The sequence below is a fragment of the Heptranchias perlo genome, chromosome 2 (assembly GCF_035084215.1).
Source record: "Heptranchias perlo isolate sHepPer1 chromosome 2, sHepPer1.hap1, whole genome shotgun sequence".
In the NCBI taxonomy this organism is placed as follows: domain Eukaryota; kingdom Metazoa; phylum Chordata; class Chondrichthyes; order Hexanchiformes; family Hexanchidae; genus Heptranchias; species Heptranchias perlo.
This window is the reverse complement of record NC_090326.1, coordinates 9615340-9637899: the sequence shown is the minus strand read 5'-3', so window position 1 is coordinate 9637899 and position 22560 is coordinate 9615340. Positions and strand designations below refer to the sequence as shown.

At 44.8% G+C, this 22560-nt stretch overlaps 1 protein-coding gene across 3 annotated transcripts in view; it reads left to right on the top strand.

The window, feature by feature from the left end:
• The first annotated feature begins 4650 nt into the window (after positions 1-4650).
• The window catches only part of tert (telomerase reverse transcriptase), a 103834-nt gene continuing 85924 nt past the window's right edge, over positions 4651-22560 (top strand). For all 3 annotated transcript variants that reach the window (XR_010966323.1, XM_068000162.1, XM_068000176.1), the window contains exons 1-3: positions 4651-4893; positions 15305-17693; positions 20516-20711. Coding sequence is in view for 2 of the 3 variants with exons in the window: in XM_068000162.1 (XP_067856263.1) it covers positions 4741-4893; positions 15305-17693; positions 20516-20711 (2738 nt within the window). In the remaining variant the exon portion in view is untranslated. The remainder of the gene's footprint in view (positions 4894-15304; positions 17694-20515; positions 20712-22560) is intronic.

The window sequence follows — 22560 nt, the reverse complement described above, 5'->3', positions numbered from 1 at the left end:
TCCAGATTTCCGCTACCCTTTGTGTGAAAAAGTGCTTCCTGCTTTCCTTCCTAAATGGCTTAGCTCTAATTTTAAGATGATTTAGTTGCCCTTTGCTGAACCCTTTCCAATGCTTGAATGTCTTTCTGACAATATGGTAATCAGAATTATAAACGGTATTTTGCCTTCTTGTTTTTATATTGTTTCCAACATCGTATAATCTTTTTTCACTTTTACCCTTCCTTGATGCTGTTTGCTTTCATGTTTGTTTTTTTCCATTGTTATGCTGTTTTTACCTCTGTAATATCTTCTTGTTTGGTTTCTTTCAAATGTCTTTACAGTCACTTTATAAAATTCTTTAGTTCCTTCTCTGACAAGACATTTGAGTTAATAAAAAAGTGAGACCAGAGAAAAATAGAAACTATATTGATTGGACCAGTTGGTGTAATCTATGACTATAAATTTGTTTTTTTTTAGCTGAAGTACTTAAAGAATTACTTACTTTTAAAAAAAGCACAGCAAAGAAGATTCTGTATGACTGAATTCTTTTTATTTAGAAGTGCTGCACTGTTGGAGGTGCTGTCTTTCAGGTGGGACATTAAACCGAGGCCCGATCTGCCTCTCAGGTGGACGTAAAAGATCCCATGACCACTATTTGAAGAAGAGCAGGGAGTTGTCCCGGTGTCCTGGCCAATATTTATCCCTCAATCAACATCACTAAAACAGATCATCTGGTCATTTATTTCATTGCTATTTCTGGGATCTTGCTGTGCTCAAATTGACTGCCATGTTTCCTACATTACAACAATGACTATACTTCAAAAGCACTTAATTGACTGTAAAGCGCTTTGGGGCATCCTGAGGACTTAAAGGCACTATGTAAATGCAAGTTTTCTTTAACACTGTGTGTTTTAGCTCTCCGTCCAAGCTCATACAAGGTGCATATTGTCCCCAACTTGTTCATTAACCCGTCAACCAAACCCACTATGTTCATCTGCAACCCTAGTTGTAAGTAAATCCACCATTCATTTAAAGAATATTAAGCAATTACACCTGGCTTTAAAGAGTCACACACCTGCATTACATCTTATATTGGATAATGTTCCCATTACTGCATATTCTCACTTACTGTAAAACTTGAATAATTGACAAAGGAATGCAACCCTCTTACATACGAACATACGAACTAAGAACAGGATTAGGCCATTCTGCCCCTCGAGCCTGCTCTGCCATTTGATAAGATCATGGTTGATCTGATTGTGACCTCAACCCTACTTTCCTGTCTACCTACTATAACCTTTGACTCCCTTGTTAATCAGGAATCTATCTAACTCAGCCTTAAAAATATTCAATGACCCTGCCTCCACCGCTCTCTGGGGAAGGGAGTTCCACAGACTCACGACCCTCTGAGAGAAAAAAATTCTCCTCATCTCCATCTTAAATGGGAGATCCTTTATTTTTAAACTGTGGACCCTAGTTCCAGTCTCTCCTACAAGGGGAAACATCCCCTCAGCATCTACCCCTTCTAGTCCCCTCAGGATCTTATATGTTTCAATAAGATCACCTCTCATTCTGCTAAACTCCACTGTATACAGGCCCAACTTGTCCAACCTTTCCTCATAAGATAACCCCCTCATCCCAGGAATCAGTCGAGTGAACCTTCTCTGAACCGCCTCCAAAGCAATTATGCCCTTTCTTAAATAAGGAGACCAAAACTGCACATTCTAGATTTGGTCTCACCAATGCCCTGTACAACTGTAGCAAAACATCTCTACTTTTATATTCCATTCCCCCTTGCAATAAATGACAACGTTCCATTTGCCTTTCTAATCACTTGCTGTACTGCATACTAACTTTTTGTGATTCATGTACTAGGACACCCAGATCCCTCTGTACCTCAGAGTTCTGTAATCTCTCTCTATTTAAATAATATACTGCTTTTCTATTCCTCCTGCCAAAGTGGACAAGTTCACATTTTCCCACATTATACTCCATCTGCCAAATTTTTGCCCACTCACTTAACCTATCTGTATCCCTTTGCAGACTCCTTATGTCCTCTTCACAACTTACTTTCCCACCTACCTTTGTGTCATCAGCAATTTTAGCAACCATACATTTGGTCCCTTCATCCAAGTCATTGATATAGATTGTAAATAGTTGAGGCCCAAGCACTGATCCCTGTGGCACTCCACTCATTACATCTTGCCAACCTAATAATGACCCATTTATGCCTACTCTCTGTTTCCTGTTAACTAACCAATCCTTTATCCATGCTAATATGTTACCCCCTACACCATGAGCTCTTATTTTGTGTAGTAGCCTTTGATGTGGCACCTTGTCAAAAGCCTTCTGGAAATCCAAGTACACCACATCCACAGGATCCCCTTTATCCACATTACTTGTTACTTCCTCAAAGAACACTAATAAATTAGTCAAACACGATTTCCCTCTCACAAAGCCGTGTTGACTCTGCCTGATCGCATTGAGATTTTCTAAGTGCCCTGCTATAACCTCCTTAATAATAGATTCTAGCATTTTCCTTATGACAGGTGTTAAGCTCACTGGCCTGTAGTTTCCTGCTTTCTGACTCCCTCCTTTCTTGAATAGAGGAGTTACATTCGCTATTTTCCAATCTGATGGGATGTTTCCAGAATCTAGGGAATTTTGGAAAATTAATACCAATGCATCTTTGGAGGAAGTGTGTCACTATCTTGTGAAACTGCTAACATTCAGATCAATTTATACACTGTTGGCTTTGTTTGGTAATAAAGAATACACATCTACTTTAAAGGTTGGAGAGAAATATTCTAAGGATGGGTCCACCCCAAAATGTGCAAAATGATCCACCTGTACATTTTCTATTTTGACATTGAATTCATGCTGTATGAATTGATATATAACAGAATAATATAGTGCAGAGTGGGAGGAGAAGTGTATGTTGATTCAAAGTGACTACGGACAATGCAGTCCACCTGCATCGACGATTATGTCATCAATATACCGCAACCGGCCCTGCATCCCGTTATTGGCACCACGCGATTTAGGGTTAGGGCATTAGGATTAGTGGCTGGGGTTAGGCAGGAACCACTGCTTTGCCATTAGATGTGTCGGTATAATTTTTTTTACACAGCGAGTTGTGATGATCTGGAATGCACTGCCCCAAAAGGTGGTGATGTGGAGATGCCGGTGATGGACTGGGGTTGACAATTGTAAACAATTTTACAACACCAAGTTATAGTCCAGCAATTTTATTTTAAATTCACAACCTTTCGGAGATTTTCTCCTTCCTCAGGCAAATGTTTCAAGATCTCCAAAAGGTGGTGGAAGCAGATTCAATAGTAACCTTCAAAAGGGGAATTGGATAAATATTTGAAAAGGAATACATTTGCACAGCTATGGGGAAAAGTGTGTGTGGGGGGAGAGTGGGACTCATTGGCCAGCTCTTTCAAACAGCCTCCTTCTGTGCTCTATGAGTCTATTGGTTTAGTGAGAGGAAATGAAAGCAGAGAGTTTGATTGATAGGAGCGAGCGGAGCGAGCGTGTTCGGGGATGGTGATGTCACAATAAGAGGCATTCTAATCCCCGGAGCACGCGGGGTCGCCTGTGAGCCGGACAGTGATTGACGCGGGGTCGCCTGTGAGACCGACAGTGATTGACGCGGGGTCGCCTGTGAGCCGGACAATGACTGACGCGGGGTCGCCTGTGAGCCGGACGGTGACTGACGCGGGGTCGCCTGTGAGCCGGACAATGACTGACGCGGGGTCGCCTGTGAGGCGGAGGGTGACGGACGCGGGGTCGCCTGTGAGGCGGAGGGTGACGGACGCGGGGTCGCCTGTGAGGCGGAGGGTGACGGACGCGGGGTCGCCTGTGAGACCGACAGTGACGGACGCGGGGTCGCCTGTGAGGCGGACGGTGATTGATGCGGGGTCGCCTGTGAGCCGGACAGTGATTGACGCGGGGTCGCCTGTGAGGCGGACGGTGACGGACGCGGGGTCGCCTGTGAGCCGGACAGTGATTGACGCGGGGTCGCCTGTGAGCCGCACACTGATTGACGCGGGGTCGCCTGTGAGCCGGACAGTGACTGACGCGGGGTCGCCTGTGAGCCGGACAGTGACTGACGCGGGGTCGCCTGTGAGCCGGACAGTGATTGACGCGGGGTCGCCTGTGAGCCGGACAATGATTGACGCGGGGTCGCCTGTGAGGCGGACAGTGACGGACGCGGGGTCGCCTGTGAGGCGGAGGGTGAGGGACGCGGGGTCGCCTGTGAGGCGGACGGTGACGGACGCGGGGTCGCCTGTGAGGCGGAGGGTGAGGGACGCGGGGTCGCCTGTGAGGCGGAGGGTGACTGACGCGGGGTCGCCTGTGAGGCGGAGGGTGACGGACGCGGGGTCGCCTGTGAGGCGGAGGGTGAGGGACGCGGGGTCGCCTGTGAGCCGGACGGTGAGGGACGCGGGGTCGCCTGTGAGGCGGACGGTGACGGACGCGGGGTCGCCTGTGAGGCGGACGGTGACGGACGCGGGGTCGCCTGTGAGGCGGAGGGTGAGGGACGCGGGGTCGCCTGTGAGCCGGACGGTGAGGGACGCGGGGTCGCCTGTGAGCCGGACGGTGACGGACGCGGGGTCGCCTGTGAGCCGGACGGTGAGGGACGCGGGGTCGCCTGTGAGGCGGACGGTGAGGGACGCGGGGTCGCCTGTGAGGCGGAGGGTGAGGGACGCGGGGTTGTGCGGGTTACTGGGCTCCGTCTACCCCCGCGTGTGCTCCATGCAGCGCTTCATTGCCGAGATGGACGGTGCTGCGGCGCTGGCGCTGGTCCAGCCGTGCGACCCCGACAAGTACGAGCGCTTCATCTCCCACCTCATCGTCTGTGTCCCCAGGGAGGCAAAGGTTCCGTGCCGGCCGGTCACCTTTCAGCAGGTATGGGGGAGCGCGGCGTGTCTCAGAGCGGACATTTCAGTCCTTGGCTGAGTGCATGGCACTGTGCGAGGAATTAACATGTGGCGCCATCTGCAGATCCAAGTGCGATTGCTTGCTCTAAACGCGGGGCAGTCGATAGTGAACCAGAAACCAGTTACTCGACCGGCTATAATCCCCCCCCCCCCCCCCACCCCCGGCTTTTTATATTAAGTTCGCGGAAAGAAAAAACACATGTTTCTCTCCCTAGTGCAAATTCTCAACCCAGGCCATGACTGTTCGCTGAACGAACGGCCTGGGTTTTCCTGAAAGTTTACGCCATGCAGAAAATTTATGGCGTGAGTGACTTTTTAACTTATGCCACGCCATAATTTCCCGGGACTTTCGAGACCCTCCCCTAGATTCACTAACAGCTCCGCCCCCTCCCCTCCTCCTCCTCTACCCTCCTCCTCCTCTCCCCTTATCAATGGCGAGTGTGATTTTGCTGCATTAATGCAACTTTATTGCTGACAGACCATTACTGAATGGCAGTGGGGCTAATCGTGGGACCCCCCCCTCCCCTCAGAGGGTCAAGTAATTGCAAATAAATCCGGAGCTCAGGCACGTTGAGGACCTCTGGTCGCCGCCTTTTAACTCTCTTTAGGGGCAGTTACAAATGTGCGATAGGTGAACCTTCAGACCCTCCCTACACTCAGGCCAATAACATAATCCGTGGAGCAAGCAGTAAACTGACACAGGATGGTTATCAGAAATCCTAAAGATCCTTACAGAGCAAAAAACAATCATCCATGACTGACAATAGGCACACGATTTAGAATAACCAAAGCATGTAGGGTTTTTTTTAAATCTGGGAGGGATTAACTGCAGACAGAGAGGACGAAATAAAATATACCCAACCCTGATTAGATTTCAAGAAGTATTTGTAAGCTAAGTTTTCACAGGTACACACAAGTCCTACAGCAGTACAGTTTATATTTTCTGTGTACTCGCCACCTAGTGTTTTTCCCCTTTTTTTGAGTTGCTGAAGTTGTGTTATCTGAAGCCTATGAACTACTGTGTCTCTTCATTTTATATACTTTATGGCAGTAACATAAAGGATTTTTAAAAATTCGTTCATGTAATGTGGGCGTTGCTGGCGAGGCCAGCATTTATTGCGCATCTCTAACTGCCCTTGAGAAGGTGGTGGTGAGCCGCCTTCTTGAAGTCCGTGTGGTGAAGGTTCTACCACAGTGCTGTTAGGTAGGAAGTTCCAGTATTTTGACCCAGCAATGATGAAGGAACGGTGATATATTTCCAAGTCGGGATGGTGTGTGACTTGGAGGGGAACGTGCAGGTGGTGGTGTTCTCATGTGCCTGCTGCCCTTGTCCTTCTAGGTGGTAGAGGTCGCGGGTTTGGGAGGTGCTGTCGAAGAAGCCTTGGCGAGTTGCTGCAGTGCATCCTGTGGATGGTACACACTGCAGCCACTGTGCGCCGGTGGTGAAGGGAGTGAATGTTTAGGGTGGTGAATGGGGTGCCAATCAAGCGGGCTGCTTTGTCCTCGATGGTGTCGAGCTTCTTGAGTGTTGTTGGAGCTGCACTCATCCAGGCAAGTGGAGAGAATTCCATCACACTCCTGACTTGTGCCTTGTAGATGGTGGAATAATACTTTTTGCAATTGCTGTACTTAAAGTTTAATCACCAGATTATTTCACTTTTACTAAAGGATTGTTGCTTCTAATAGACCCCGAAGATGAGTACTTTGCATCGGTCTTTACCAAGGTAGAAGATGCTGCCAGAGTCTTAGTAAAGGAAGATATAATTAACGTACTGGATGGGCTAAAAATTGAGAAAGAAGAGGTACTATAAAGGCTAGCTGTACTTAAAATTGATAAGTCACCTGGTCCGGATGGGATGCACCCTAGGATGCTGAGGGAAGTAAGGGGGGAAATTGCAGAGGCACTGGCCAGAATCGTCCAATCATCCTTAGATATGGGGGTGTTGCCAGAGGAGGTTTTTTTCTCTGAGTTAGGGAATTGGGTAAAATTGAATTAAAAGCTAGAAGCGTAAAACTACTTAAAATTAAAAACTTAAACTACTTAACTAGAGTAACAAAACCTAAAATAACCATATTTAAGGCTTAATTTGTTTTTGCTTGGTTTAAGTTAATCTAATAAATTAAGGCATGGCAGGGCAGCTCACACCCGTGGAATGCACGACTTGTGCCATGTGGGAACTCCAGGACGCTTCCCGTGTCCTGGACAACCACACATATGCAGGATGTGTCGTCAGCTGGTGGAGCTCGAGCTCCGGGTTTCAGACCTTGAACAGCAACTGGCGTCACTGCAGTGCATCCGCGAGGCTGAGAGTTTCGTGGATAGCACGTTTCAGGAGGTGGTCACCCCGCAGATTAAGAGAGTGCAGGCAGAGAGGGACTGGGTGACTGCCAGACAGACAAGGAGGACCAAGCAGGTAGTGCAGGAGTCCCCTGAGGGCATCTCACTCTCCAACCAGTATTCAGTTCTGGGTACTGGTGGGGGAGAGGATTCCTCTGGGGAGTGCAGCCAGAGCCAAGACCAGAGCACCATGGTTGGCTCAGCTGTACAGGGGGGGAGGAGAAAGGTCGAGAGAGCGATAGTGATAGGGGATTCTATAGTTAGGGGAGCAGACAGGCGTTTCTGCGGCCGCAAATGTGATTCCAGGATGGTATGTTGCCTCCCTCGTGCCAGGGTCATGGATGTCACTGAGCGGCTGCTGGACATTCTGAAGGGGGAGGGTGAACAGCTAGAGGCCGTGGTCCATATTGGTACCAACAACATAGGTAATAAGAGGGATGAGGTCCTGCAAGCAGAATATAAGGAGTTAGGAAATAAGTTTTAAAAAGCAGGACCTCAAGGGTAGTAATATCAGGATTACTCCCAGAGCCACGTGCTAGTGAGTATAGGAATAGGAGAAATGCATGGCTGAAGAGTTGGTGCAGGAGGGAGGGATTTAGATTCCTGAGGAATTGGGACCGATTCTGGGGAAGGTGGGACCTGTACAGGCTGGAGGGGTTGCACCTCAACAGATCCGGGACTAATATACTCGCAGGGGGGGTTTGCTGCTGCTGTTGGGGAAGGTTTAAACCACAGTGGCAGGGGGATGGGAACCTGAGCGGGGAGTCAGAAGAGAGTAAAGTTGAAAGCAACAAGAGAGGGGAGGACCCAGGGGAAATTTACAATACAAATAGTTGTTCAAGAACAAGTGAAAGGGAAAAGCGTAGAGCAACAGAAAGAAAGTGTACTTTAGGCACTGCAGATAAAGTGAAAACTAGAAGGTGTAAAGCGATTAACCCAGCATCAAAGCTGAAGGTCAGGCTAGGGTGTGTGGCCCAACTAAGAGTTCTATCTACAAACGCACGGAGTATAAGGAATAAATTAAATGAACTACAGGCACAAATTCAAATTGGAGGGTATGACATGATAGCTATTACTGAGACATGGCTGCAGGATGGTCAGAATTGGGAACTAAATATACCAGGTTATAAGGTCTACAGGAGAGAGAGGGAAAATGGAAGAGGAGGAGGAGTAGCCTTAGTGATTAGAGATGAAATCACTTCAATGATAAAGGAGGATATAACGAGAGGTAAGCAGCCAATAGAGACCTTATGGGTTGAATTGAGAAATAGGAAAGGATCTAAGACTATAGTGGGAGTTGTGTATTGGACCCCTGGCAGCAGCTCTGAAGTGCTAGATTGTATAAATGCAGAGATTAGACAAGCGTGTAAGAAAGGCATAGTGGTCTTAATGGGGGACTTTAACCTTCACATAGATTAGGAAAAGCAGTCGAGCAACTGTCAGAAAGGTAGTGAATTTCTTGTGTGTCCAGGATAGTTTTCTACAGCAGTATGTCCTAGAGGCAATAAGGGGGCAAGCCATACTAGATTTAGTAATGAGTAATGAACCAGATTTAGTGAACAGCTTAACTGTGCGCGAACATCTATCCAATAGCGATCATAACATGATCGAGTTCAAGGTAGTGTTTGAAAGGGAAAAGAGTGAATCAGCTGCTAAGATTCTAGACTTGGGTAAGGCCGACTTCAATGGGATGAGACAGAGACTGTCCACAGTAAACTGGGCAAATCTGTTAATGGATAAAACGACTGATGATCAGTGGGAAATGTTTAAAGAAACACTTAATGTGATACAGAACCAGTTTATACCCCTGAGGGGCAAGAACTCTACTTGCCAAAAAAAACAGCATGGACAACTAAAGAGGTAAGGGACAGTATAAGACATAAGGAAAGGGCATACAAAAAGGCAAAAAATGGCACCGATCCTGCCGAATGGGAAAGATACAAAGATCAACAAAGGGTCAGAAAACAGATAGCAAGAGCTATGAAAAGAAACTTGCAAGGGATATCAAAACCAATACGTAGAAAAAGTGGATAGCATGCCGGAAATCCCAAGAAAACTAATATTGAATCAGAGACAGAGACTCAATAAAATTAACATAAGTAAAACAACAGTAATGAAGAAAATAATAGCACTAAAGAGTGACAAATCCCCAGGACCAGATGGTTTCCATCCCAGGGTTTTAAAGGAAGTAGGTGAGCACATTGCAGATGCCCGAACTATAATCTTTCAAAGTTCTTTAGATTCAGGAACTGTCCCTCTAGATTGGAAAATTGCACATATCACTCCGCTTTTTAAGACAGGAGAGAGAGGGAAACCAGGGAATTATAGACCAGTTAGCCTAACATCTGTTGTGGTAAAAATGCTGGAGTCTATAATTAAGGATAGGGTGACTGAACACTGTGAGAATTTTCAGTTAATCAGAGAGAGCCAGTATGGATTTGTGAAAGGTAGGTCTTGCCTGACAAACCTGATTGAATTTTTTGAAGAGGTGACTAAAGTAGTGGACAGGGGAATGTCAATGGATGTTATTTACATGGACTTCCAGAAGGCATTTGATAAAGTCCCACATAAGAGACTTAGCTAAGATAGAAGCCCATGGAATCGAGGGAAAAGTATGGACTTGGTTAGAAAGTTGGCTGAGCGAAAGGTGACAGAGTAGGGATAATGGGTAGGTACTCACATTAGCAGGATGTGACTAGTGGAGTCCTGCAGGGATCTGTCTTGGGGCCTCAATTATTCACAATATTTATTAACAACTTAGATGAAGGCATAGAAAGTCTCATATCTAAGTTTGCTGATGACACAAAAATTGGTGGCATTGTAAGCAGTGTGGATGAAAACATAAAATTACAAAGCGATATTGATAGATTAGGTGAATGGGCAAAACTGTGGCAAATGGAATTCAATGTAGACAAATGTGAGGTCATCCACTTTGGACCAAAAAAGAATAGAACAGGGTACTTCCTAAATGGTAAAAAGTTAAAAACAGTGGATGTCCAAAGGGACTTCGGGGTTCAGGTAAATAGATCATTGAAGTGTCATGAACAGGTGCAGAAAATAATCAATAAGGCTAATGGAATGCTGGCCTTTATATCTAGAGGACCAGAGTACAAGGGGGCAGAGGTTACGCTGCAGCTGTACAAAACCCTGGTTAGACCGCACCTGGAGTACTGTGAGCAGTTCTGGGCACCGCACCTTCGGAAGGACATATTGGCCTTGGAGGGAGTGCAGCGTAGGTTTACTAGAATGATACCCGGACTTCAAGAGTTAAGGTACGAGGAGAGATTACACAATTTGGGGTTGTATTCTCTAGAGTTTAGAAGGTTAAGGGGTGATCTGATCGAAGTTTATAAGATATTAAGGGGAACGGATAGGGTGGATAGACAGAAATTATTTCCGCTGGTTGGGGATTCTAGGAGTAGGGGGCACAGTCTAAAAATTAGAGCCAGACCTTTCAAGAGTGAGATTCGAAAACACTTCTACACACAAAGGGTGGTAGAAGTTTGGAACTCTCTTCTGCAAATGGCAATTGATGGTAGCTCAATTGCTAATTTTAAATCTGAGAGAGATAGCTTTTTGGCAACCAAAGGCAGGTATATGGAGTTAGATCACAGATCAGCCATGATCTTATCAAATGGCAGAGCGGGCTTGAGGGGCTGAATGGCCTACACCTGTTCCTATGTTCCTATGACTTTAGAATTGCAACTATTACACCCTTGTTCAAAAAAGGGTGTAAAGATAAACCCAGCAACTATAGACCAGTCAGTTTAACCTCAGTGGTGGGGAAACTTTTGGAAACGATAATCTGGGACAGAATTAACAGTCAGTTGGACGAGTGTGGATTGATTAGGGAAAGCCAGCATGGATTTGTTAAAGGCAAATCGTGTTTAACCAACTTGATAGAGATTTTTGATGAGGTAACAGAGAGGGTAGATGAGGGCAATGCAGTTGATATGGTGTATATGGATTTTGAAAAAGCGTTTGATAAAAGCCACATGGTAGGATTGTGGCCCATGGAATAAAGTGGGCAATAGCAACATGGATACAGAATTGGCTAAATGACAGGAAACAGAGTAGTAGTGAGCGGTTGTTTATTGGTCTGGAGGGAGGTGTACAGTGGTGTCCCCAGGAGTCGGTACTAGGACCACTGCTTTTCTTGATATATATTAATGACTTGGACTTGGGAGTACAGGGCACAATTTCAAAATTTGCAGATGACACAAAACTTGGAAGGGTAGTGAACAGTGAGGAGGATAGTGATAGACTTCAAGAGTGGCATGGGCGGACACGTGGCAGATTGAAGTTTAACGCGGAAAAATGCGAGGTGATACATTTCGGTAGCAAAAATGAGAAGAGGCAATATAAACTAGAGGGCACAATTATAAAAAGGGTAGAGGAACAGATGGATCTGGGGGTGAATGTGCACAAATCATTGAAGGTGTTAGGGCAGGAAGAGAAAGGTGTTTAAAAAAGCATACGGAATCCTGGGCTTTATAAATAGAGGCATAGAGTACAAAAACAAGGAAATCATGATGAACCTTTATAAAACATGAGTTCGACCACAACTGGAATATTGTGTCCAGTTCGGGGCACCGCACTTTAAGAAGGATGTGAAGGCCTTAGAGAGGGTGCAGAGGAGATTTACTTGAATGATTCCAGGGATGAGGGACTTAAATTAGGAGGATAGATTGGAGAAGCTGGGATTGTTCTCCTTGGAACAGGTTGAGAGGAGATTTAATAGAGGTATTCAAAATCATGAAGGGTCTAGACAAAGTAGATAGAGAGAAACTGTTCCCATTGGCGGAAGGGTCAAGAACCAGAGGGCATAGATTTAAGGTGATTGGCAAAAGAACCAAAGGTGATATGGGGAAAAACTGTTTTACACATCGAGTGGTTAGGATCTGGAATGCACTGCCCGAGGGAGTGGTGGAGGCAGATTCAATCATGATCTTCAAAAGGGAACTGGATAAGTACTTGAAACGAAAAAATGTGCAGGGCTATGTGGATAGGTCGGGGGAGTGGGACTAGCTGGATTGCTCATGCGTAGATCTAGCGTGGACTTGATGGGCTGAATGGCCTCCTTCCGTGCTGTAACCTTTCTATGATTCTAAGTATAGATTACTCATTTTGTGAATCCTGCTAATTCATTAAATTGATAACTGGAAATGGTTCAAAAGGTACAGTGTAGTGAACAGATGGATATAAATATTAAATTATATAAAATTAGATTACATTAATAAATACCTTTCTACTTGAGCTCTAAAATGAGCATCAAACAAAAGCATTGAGCTCATTGGGGTTTGTTCAGAGGAGTTAAATGTGAAATGTTACAGAAGAATATTTCTTAATTAAAACAAAAAAAAATGCTGTCAAGAGAAATCTGTGTTAAGAGCTCATCGTGGAAATTAAGTCGTTTGAGTCCCTGATTTTTTTTTTATTCGTTCATGGGATGTGGGCACCGCTGGCAAGGCCAGCATTTATTGCCCATGAGAAGGTGGTGGTGAGCTACCTTCTTGAACCGCTGCAGTCCTTGTGGTGATCTGCCTGCATTACACTTCACTGCACTTCAGAGTGCGATGAGACGTTTCTGAGAGACTGCATAAGGCACTAAATAAATGTAAGTCTTTGTAGTTATAAATTTTATAATCGACAACCACACATGTATTTAAAATCGCTAAGTAATAACATAGGCAAACGTTATACATCTGGACAACATGCCGAGAACATACCCTCGGTGAAATAAATGTAAGGAATCTTACAACACCAGGTTATAGTCCAACAGTTTTATTTGAAAATCACAAGCTTTCGGAGGCTTTCTCCTTCGTCAGGTGAAGTGTGGGATTCCTTGAAGGTTACCGCATATATAGTCAGAGAACAATGCCTGGTGATTACAGATAATCTGTCCAACTGCCCGTTGTCAAGGTAATCAAAGTGTTCAGACAGAGAGACATTACATACAGGACCACCGAATATACAAACGGCCAGAACAAAAGACAGACAGACAGACAGAGAGAGAGAGAAACATCCGATAGGAAGAGAAAGAGAGAGAATGACCCGTTGTATTAAAAACAGATAACTTTTTTTTCGCTGGTGGGGTTACGTGTAGCGTGACATGAACCCAAGATCCCAGTTGAGGCCGTCTTCATGGGTGCGGAACTTGGCTATCAATTTCTGCTTGACGATTTTGCGTTGTCGTGTGTCTCGAAGGCTGCCTTGGAAAACGCTTAACCGAAGATCGGTGGCTGAATGTCCTTGACTGCTGAAGTGTTCCCCGACTGGGAGGGAACAGCCACCCAACCTCAAATAGACCAGGTGGTCATGTATGTAATGTCTCTCTGTCTAAACACTTTGATTGCCTTGACAACGGGCAGTTGGAAAGATTATCTGTAATCACCAGGCATTTCAGGAGAACAGCATCCACGACACCACACAACCCTGCCACGGCAACCTCTGCAAGACATGCCAGATCATCGACACAGATACCACCATCACACGAGAGGAAACCACCCACCAGGTACATGGTTCATACTCCTATGACTCGGCCAACGTTGTCTACCTCATACGTTGCAGGAAAGGATGCCCCGGAGCATGGTATATCGGCGAGACCATGCAGACACTGCGACAACGGATGAACGGACACCGCGCAACAATCGCCAGACAGGAGGGTTCCCTCCCAGTCGGGGAACACTTCAGCAGTCAAGGACATTCAGCCACCGATCTTCGGGTAAGCGTTCTCCAAGGCGGCCTTCGAGACACATGACAACGCAAAATCGTCGAGCAGAAATTGATAGCCAAGTTCCGCACCCATGAGGACGGCCTCAACCGGGATCTTGGGTTCATGTCACGCTACACGTAACCCCACCAGCGAAAAAAAAAGTTGTCTGTTTTTAATACAACGGGTCATTCTCTCTCTTTCTCTTCCTTTCGGATGTTTCTCTCTCTCTCTCTCTCTCTGTGTCTTTTGTTCTGGCCGTTTGTATATTCGGTGGTCCTGTATGTAATGTCTCTCTGTCTGTACACTTTGATTGCCTTGACAACGGGCAGTTGGAAAGATTATCTGTAATCACCAGGCATTGTTCTCTGACTATATGCGGTAACCTTCAAGGAATCCCACACTTCACCTGACGAAGGAGAAAGCCTCCGAAAGCTTGTGATTTTCAAATAAAACTGTTGGACTATAACCTGGTGTTGTAAGACTCCTTACATTTGTCCACCCCAGTCCATCACCGGCATCTCCACATCGGTGAAATAATACATCAGATGCAATTAGAAACTGAAGTTAACTGTGTTCACTCTTTGGATTTGTCTAATTTGGAATTTTTTGGGCGTTTTTAGAATTCTGATTAAATGTCAGCAATATATGGGGAAAATAGAATTGAAAATGAGCTTTTTATCACGAGTCGGAATGTCAACAACTGCAAGCATCTGGCCACGTTTTAGAGACTGCTCTTGCTGTCGATAAGTTGAGTACTTTCTAGTTAGAATTCAATAAAAGATGCCCAGTGGATATTAACTTAACAGTAATTTATGACTTGAAAGCCCTCTTGGTGCCACGTAAAACATTTCCAGGTGAGAATGATAGCATTTCCTGCATTTATTCTACTGTTTTCTTTTAAAAACACACATCTATAAAGTGGACACAATCTCACCTTGGATCTGTATCGGACAGTGGCTGTGCTGCTGCTGCCTCGCCATCATGCTGGCTGTGAGTTCACCAGCAAACTTTGGCATAACTTCGTCACTGGAGGATCAGGGAGCACAACGGTCTAAATTATGACGCTCGGGGCCAAATGCGCCGTTCCAGGAAAATCTGGTCCATCATATCCATTGCTAAATTGGGAGCTATGCGTTAATATCCTTGATATCTCGCTTGTTCGCTCGCTCTTATTTTTATATAAAACAAACTAGGATTTCCCTAATGCTTGGGATAGTTGTCAGCCCAAGGAGAAAGCCGTGTGAATATACTGGAGGCCCCTCATAGTTTTGATTCCAGGTACAGGTTTATAACCGCAGAATAACCTTTTTTTCAATTTCCTTTCAGCTATCAACGCAGAGTGATGTGGTTCTGCGAGTAATTCAGAGGATTTGTGACAAAGGGAAAAGAAATGTGCTAAGCTTTGGTTACGCCTGCGTAAATGAAACAAGCTCCATACGGGTCAGATCTGCCCCTAACATATGCAGTTACCAACCAAATCCCACTACAGCTACCGTCAAGAACAGTGTGCTATGGAAAACACTGCTGAGCAGGATTGGTGATGATATCATGATGTATTTATTGGAGTTCTGCTCCCTCTTTATGCTGGTCCCACCAAGCTGTTGCTTTCAGATATGTGGAGTTCCCATTTATAGCCTCCTCACAAGTGGCACTGGGCGCTCCTCTATCTGGCTCAGACAGAGGCCAGTCCAATATCGGTGCAATAGTTTACTACAGTGTATTCAAAAGAAAGTCAGATTTTACAAAGGGTTTCTGTCAAAGAGCAGGAAATGGAAGGAAAGATTGTCAGGAGATGGCGATCGAGTTGCACATGTAGCACTGGATACTGAATCCAGCAGTTGGAAACATCGAAAAACCCTATGCGTACCTGGATGCAAATCTGCAAAGAGGGCTCGACTTGAAGTTGATGTTGGCAGATGGACATCACAGGAAATAGTCACCGCAGAAGTAAAGTCACTAAAAAGATTTCTGAATGACGATAAAGTAGAGTCTCCTGCAAAGAGGTTAAAGGGAAGTCAACTGTCAGCATCGGTGGAAGGTGTAGCCCTCCATCCAACAGCATGCGATAGATTGCATGTGGAAAACAAATCAAATGAGTCTCCAGAAATAACTAAGCAATCTGGTATTACAATTGATCAACCAAATAAAGGAGTCTTAGAATGGAAAGGAAAAGATGGTAAAATTGATAAATGTAAACCAAACTATCTCAAATGTAGTGCACAACTGAGCACAGTGGAGGAAAGTACCAATGCAGACTACAAAAGAATGGATCTGGAGACTGTTGCCAAAACATCTGAGCTGATTGAAGGAAGAGGAATTAAAAGCAATAGGAGTGGACATCTCATGCCTATCCAAGAGATTATTTCCTCTGATAAAGACATTTACTCCACTGAAGTTGAAGGAGAAGCTTCAGAATACACAAGGTTGAAGGCTAAAAATACAGTGACTGGTTATGAACCCGGTAAGAGTTGTGTTAATTCCACTGTTGCAGAAACTGGAGAACCGAAAAAATGTAAAGAAATAGGCAGAGCAAGAAGCAGAAAGTCTAATCAAGATGGCCGATTCACAAATAGAAGTACAAGCAATATACACAGTACTAAATCCACCACTGGAAAGGACACCTATTGGAAAGATGCAAAGGCAGATGGACAGAGCCGTGGAATGGTTGATGGGTTGGCAAACCGTATATTTGCTGGGGCACCACCGCATACTTCTATAGATGCTGCAGCAGTGAAGAATGGAAGAACATGGGGTGCAATTTATATTGAAAGAAGGAATATAATGTACTGTAGTAATAACAGAGAATGTTTGCCAAACGCGTTTATACTAAATCGCTTGCAGGACATCAGCACAGGTGGCCAAAGACTTGTAGAAACTATCTTCTTGAACAACAATACATTTGGGAAGAAGAAAACACAAGAACAGCCAAGTAACTACTGGAGGAAGAAGAGGTTTCCAAAGCGCTACTGGCAAATGAGAAATATTTTCTTTAGACTGCTGAGAAATCATGAACGTTGCCCATATTTGCTACTATTGACTAGAAGTTGCCTTGTTAACACCCAGAAAGGAAGTAAGAGCTTCAATGCTTCAAATGCTGTGAGAAAAGCCAAGTCAGGGAATGAGTCAAATTCTTTTCCCACCATGAAGGTGGCTTGCAGGCCTTTCAGCAGTAATGATGCAGGATTGAAAATTAATCATCCCAGTGGTTCAACCATTCACCTAATTGAAAAACAGGATCAACTATTGAACAAAAACTTGGATGATCATATTTCAACGAGGAAGGACCTTCTTGGCCATGATTCTACAATTAGAAGCCACTTGGAGGTGCAGACAGATGCTTGGAGATCTTCAGAACTTCCTGGCATGTGTTCTCAGCTGAGTTATCTACCTGAAGGCCCAGCAATGAAACATAAAGCAAATGAAAAGACCAGCAAGTCTAGAGACTTTGACCGTAACGAAGAGTCATCTAGTTCTCACAACGACTTGATGCAGTTGCTTAATCAGTACAGCAGTCCACTTCAGGTCCATAGATTTGTGAGAGACTGTCTTCTCAAAGTTGTACCGGATGAGCTGTGGGGCTCCAACCACAATAAATGCAGGTTCCTGAGGAATGTGAAGAAGTTTATTTCCTTGGGGAAGTTTGACAGATTCTCTTGCAATGAGCTAATGTGGAAAATGAGAGTGAATGACTGTACTTGGCTTCAGCTCACCAAAGGTAATCCATTAATTGTCTTTTTATAATGTCACTAGATATAACCTGTTACAGATATCTGGAGTTTCAGAAGTGGCAAGGGCTTTCTGTGAGGGAGCTCTTGCACTTTTTTTTTAAAAAGACAGGTCAACTGCCATTTTGCTGCTGTTAAACAGAGTGGTGCTAAATGTTCTTAGAGTCTAGGGGAAAATACAGACCCATTTTGATCTCTAAAGTCTACTGTTACTGAGCACCTGGAAGCTATTTGGGGTACTGCCATGAAGTATTGTAAATATGATTATTTTAAAAGTTGTGTTTTTCATTAAACAGAATCCCCTTGGATATGACCTAAATTTGACTTTTTAATTTAAAGCAAGTGTATAAACTCTTGTTGGTGCCTAGGTTTTCCTTTCCTCTCTCCTCAATATTTTGTGGTTGTTGAAGCGAAAACAGAACATGCTGGAAGTACGCAGGTCCACCAATAGGTTAACATTAGGGTGCAACCCTTTGAACTGAAAATTGTAGATGCTGTTTTAGGGAATTGTACTTTTGCACCTGTAAGTTTCTTACTATATTTACTCTTTTAGTAACTTGCCAGCACCTCTGGACTTATAAGGTTAGGTGAACCCAGAATGAACCCCCTTCATTCTCTCATTTCCCACTTGCTTCCATTTGGTGTCCTTTTCACGAACACACATCAACTCGACTGGTATGGTGGGACACTGCTTCACCTTTACAACTTGAATATCTCGTTTTTTTTTTAATACCAGTTTTCTCACTTTCTCTCTTGACCTTTGCTGGGATAAATTTCCATGGGTGCCAGCAGTCCTCTGGTACTACCATTCCTCATGTGTGCCTTGGCAGGCTATTTGTCTACGGAGGGCATGAGTCTTGATCATGAACTTGATAGGCAGATTTGCCAACATAGGTCAATGGAAGGCAATTAGGAGAGGAAACCATAACTGATTTTTCCCTTCCTAGCCCAAGGGTGTGAAAGCTAAGTGTAGCATCCCAACTATTGATTTGGCTGAGATCAATTAACTGAGCACAGGCTGGGGATGGAACTTGGGACCTTCTGTCTGTATAGCTCAAAATTGCACCATGCATTGCATTTACCCACTATGCTGTCAGGGAGCTAATGTGTGCAAAGATCCCACACATCAGCTTTGTGCTCATTAACTTTCTCTCTGTTTAGGTTTCAACATCAACCAATTTGCTTGGCTCTACTGTTCATTAAATGAGACACAATTTTTAAAAAAAAAATTTAAGGCTATTCAATGCTGTAGAACCATAGAATTTTACAGCACCGAAAGAGGCCATTCAGCCCATCATATCTTTCCTAGAGCAATCCAAAATGAATCCCACTGCTCTGTGCTCTTCCTGTAACCCTGTATCTTCCTCTGTTGTAATATATCATGGCATTCAGATTATTTTACTTAAGTTCTAGCCCTTTTAACACATTTTAAGGATCTATTCCATATTTAGTTTTTGAATCTTTTCCATTCTGTTTTTAAAATAGGTGCTCTTGTATCATGCACTGTCGCGCTTTGAGTATTAGCAGGCGCCCACGCCTTTGAACCTGCTGCTTTGTAGCTTAATGCCAATGGACACTTAAGACTTGACCTCCCACCCACCCCACCGCTTCCATCCACCTTTTGGAACAGACCCTCAAGTCAACCACATTTGTGTGCTCCCAACAACAACAACTTGCATTTATATAGCGCCTTTAATGTAGTAATACATCCCAAGGCGCTTCACAGGAGTGTTATCAAACAAAATTTGTTACCAAGCCACATGAGGTATTAGGACAGGTGACGAAAAGCTTGGCCGAAGAGGTTTTAAGGAGCATCTTAAAGGCAGAGAGAAAGACGGAGAGGTTTAGGGAGGGAATTCCAAAGCTTAGGGCCTAGGCAGCTGAAGGGACGGCCACCAACAGTGGAATGATTAAAATCGGGGATGCGCAAAAGGCCAGAATTGGAGGAGGGCAGAGGATTGTAGGGCTGGAGGAGGTTACAGAGATAGGGAAGGGCGAGGCCATGGAGGGATTTGAAAACAAGGATGAGAATTTTAAAATTGAGGCATTCCCGGACCGGGAGCCAATGTAGGTCAGCGAGCCCAGGGGTGATGGGTGAACTGGGCTTGGAGTTAGTTAGGATACGGGCGGCAAAGTTTTGGATGAGCTCAAGTTTATGGAGGGTGGAAGATGGGAGGCCGGCCAGGAGAGCATTGGAATAGTCAAGTCTAGAGGTAACAGGCATGGATGAGGATTCCAGCAGCAGATGAGCTGAGGCAGGGGCAGAGACGGGCGATGTTATGGAGGTGGACGTAAATGGTCTGGGTGATGGAGCGGATATGTGGTCGGAAGCTCATCTTCGGGTCAGATAGGACGCTAAATTGCCAACGGTCTGGTTCAGCCTCAGAAAGTGGCCGGGAGGGGGATGTAGTCGGTGGGTAGGGAGTGGAGTTTGTGGTGGGAACCGAAGACAGTGGCTTTGCTTTTCCCAATATTTAGTTGGTGGAAACTTCTGCTCATCCAGTATTGGATGTCGGACAAGCAATGTGACAAATGACAATCAGTGAAGGGGTCGAGGGAAGTGGTTGTGACGTAGAGCTGGGTGTCGTCAGCATACACTTGGAACCTGACATTGTGTTTTCGGATGATGTCGTCGAGGGGCAACGTGCACATGAGAAATAGGAGAGGGCCAAGGATAGATCCTTGGGGGATTCCAGAGGTGTGGGACTTGCAGCCTGATAGTGCATTGTATTGCAGATGTAAGTCTGTCTTCTAATTGTACATGTTTACCCTAACTACCGTCTAAATATAAAGGAATGTTTTTATCATCCAGATCAGCAATCTGTTCCTGCATCAGAACACCAATTGCGTGAAGAAATCCTGTCTAAATTCCTCTTTTGGTTAATGGACACTTACGTGGTACATCTGCTCAAGTCCTTCTTCTATGTTACGGAGACAACATTCATGAAAAACATGCTTTTCTACTACAGAAAATGTGTCTGGAATGAGGTGCAGGCGATTGGTGTTCGGTAAGGGTCAGCTATTCAATCACAATACCTTGAGCTAATTCGGCTGCCTTTCAACCCCCACAGCTTCCCCTCAATTAACAGCCTCTCTCTATCAGGGATCCTCTAGTAGCTGTGAGGCTGAGACTTATCCAGATTGAAGTCTTCTCTGTATGTGGACTAAATGCCTTTCTGTGATAGGCCACCAGGAGGTCTGATTCCTGCTGCATGGAAGAATTATTTTTAATGGACTATGACCAGACAGTGTAAAGTGTTCATGTTTGCAAACATTTTTCAAAATCAAGTCTCAAGTAGGACTACAGATTAGAAGAACGCCCAACACCCCCCCATAGTATTACATAGAATCATATATATTTACAGCACCGATGGAAGCTGTTCGATGCATCATCTGTTCCGCTAGAGCAATCCAATTTTACTACCCCGCTGTCTTGTATTGTCCTTTGCTTCAAATATCGATCCAATTTTCCCTTAATAGATGCGTTGGTCTGTGCTGCAACCATTTCCTGTAGCAAAGCATTCTGTGCACCAATAACTCTTTGTGTAAACACATTTCTCCTATTCTCTCTCCTCACTCTCTTAGTGACAAATTTAAATTGACAATCCCTGATCACTGACTCCCAGCCAGATGAAATATTCTTTCCCTAGTCACTCTATTAAACCCCATCATGATTTTATAAACCTCTGTTAAATCTCATCTTTCCCTTCTCTGCTCCAGTGGAAATGGTCCCAATATCTCAAGTCTCCCCTCATAACTAGTTTCCCATCCCTGGCATCATTTTGGTGAATCTACATTGTATGCTCTCTATGGCTTTAATGTCTTTTCTATATTGGAGTGCCTAATCATTGTTTTGTACAAATTCATAATTACTCTTTACACTTGTACTTAATGGCCCTGATATTAACACTGAGATGGGAACAGAGTGAGGACGCGGGTCGATAGTGGGTGACAAACGCGTAACATCGTGGGACGCATGGGAATGTCCGATTTCAGCAGGGATGCCTCATTGCATCACCTGGAGTATTGTGTACAGTTTTGGTCTCCTTACCTAAGAAAGGATATACTTGCCATAGAGAGAGTGCAGCGAAGGTTCACCACACTGATTCCTGGGATGGCAGGACTGTCGTATGAGGAGAGATTGGGTCGACTCGGCCTGTATTTACTCGAGTTTAGAAGAATGAGAGGGGATCTCATTGAAACATATAAAATTCTGACAGGGTTCGACAGACTGGATGCAGGGAGGATGTTTCCCCTGACTGGGGGGGGGTCCAGAATGAGGGGTCACAGTCTCAAGATACGGGGTAGGTTATTTAAGACTGTGATGAGGAGAAATTTCTTCACTCAGAGGGTGGTGAACCTGTGGAATTCCCTACCACAGAAGGCTGTGGAGGCTAAGTCACTGAATATATTTAAGAAGGAGCTAGATAGATTTCTAGACACAAAAGGCATCAAGGGGTATGGGGAGAGAGCGGGAATATGGTATTGAGATAGAGGATCAGCCATGATCATATTGAATGGCGGAGCAGGCTCGAAGGGCCGAATGGCCTACTCCTGCTCCTATTTTCTATGTTTCTATTATCGTTTTACTTCCGGGTTAATACGCGTGAGCAGGTTTGATGCGGACCTACGTGTCGCGATTTCACCTCGACTATTTAAAGGCCAAGTTCACAGATGCAATGGAGGAGGAGGTTTGGAGTTTGCTATATTGGGCTGGAAGGAGTACCTGCAGAGTTAGGGAAGGAAGGAGGGCAAAGGCTACACCCAGATTCAATGTGGCATCTCTGGATGTACTGCTGGGTGCAGTAAGGGCGAGAAAGGAGATCCTGTTTCCCGGCAATGGGAAAAAGAAACCTG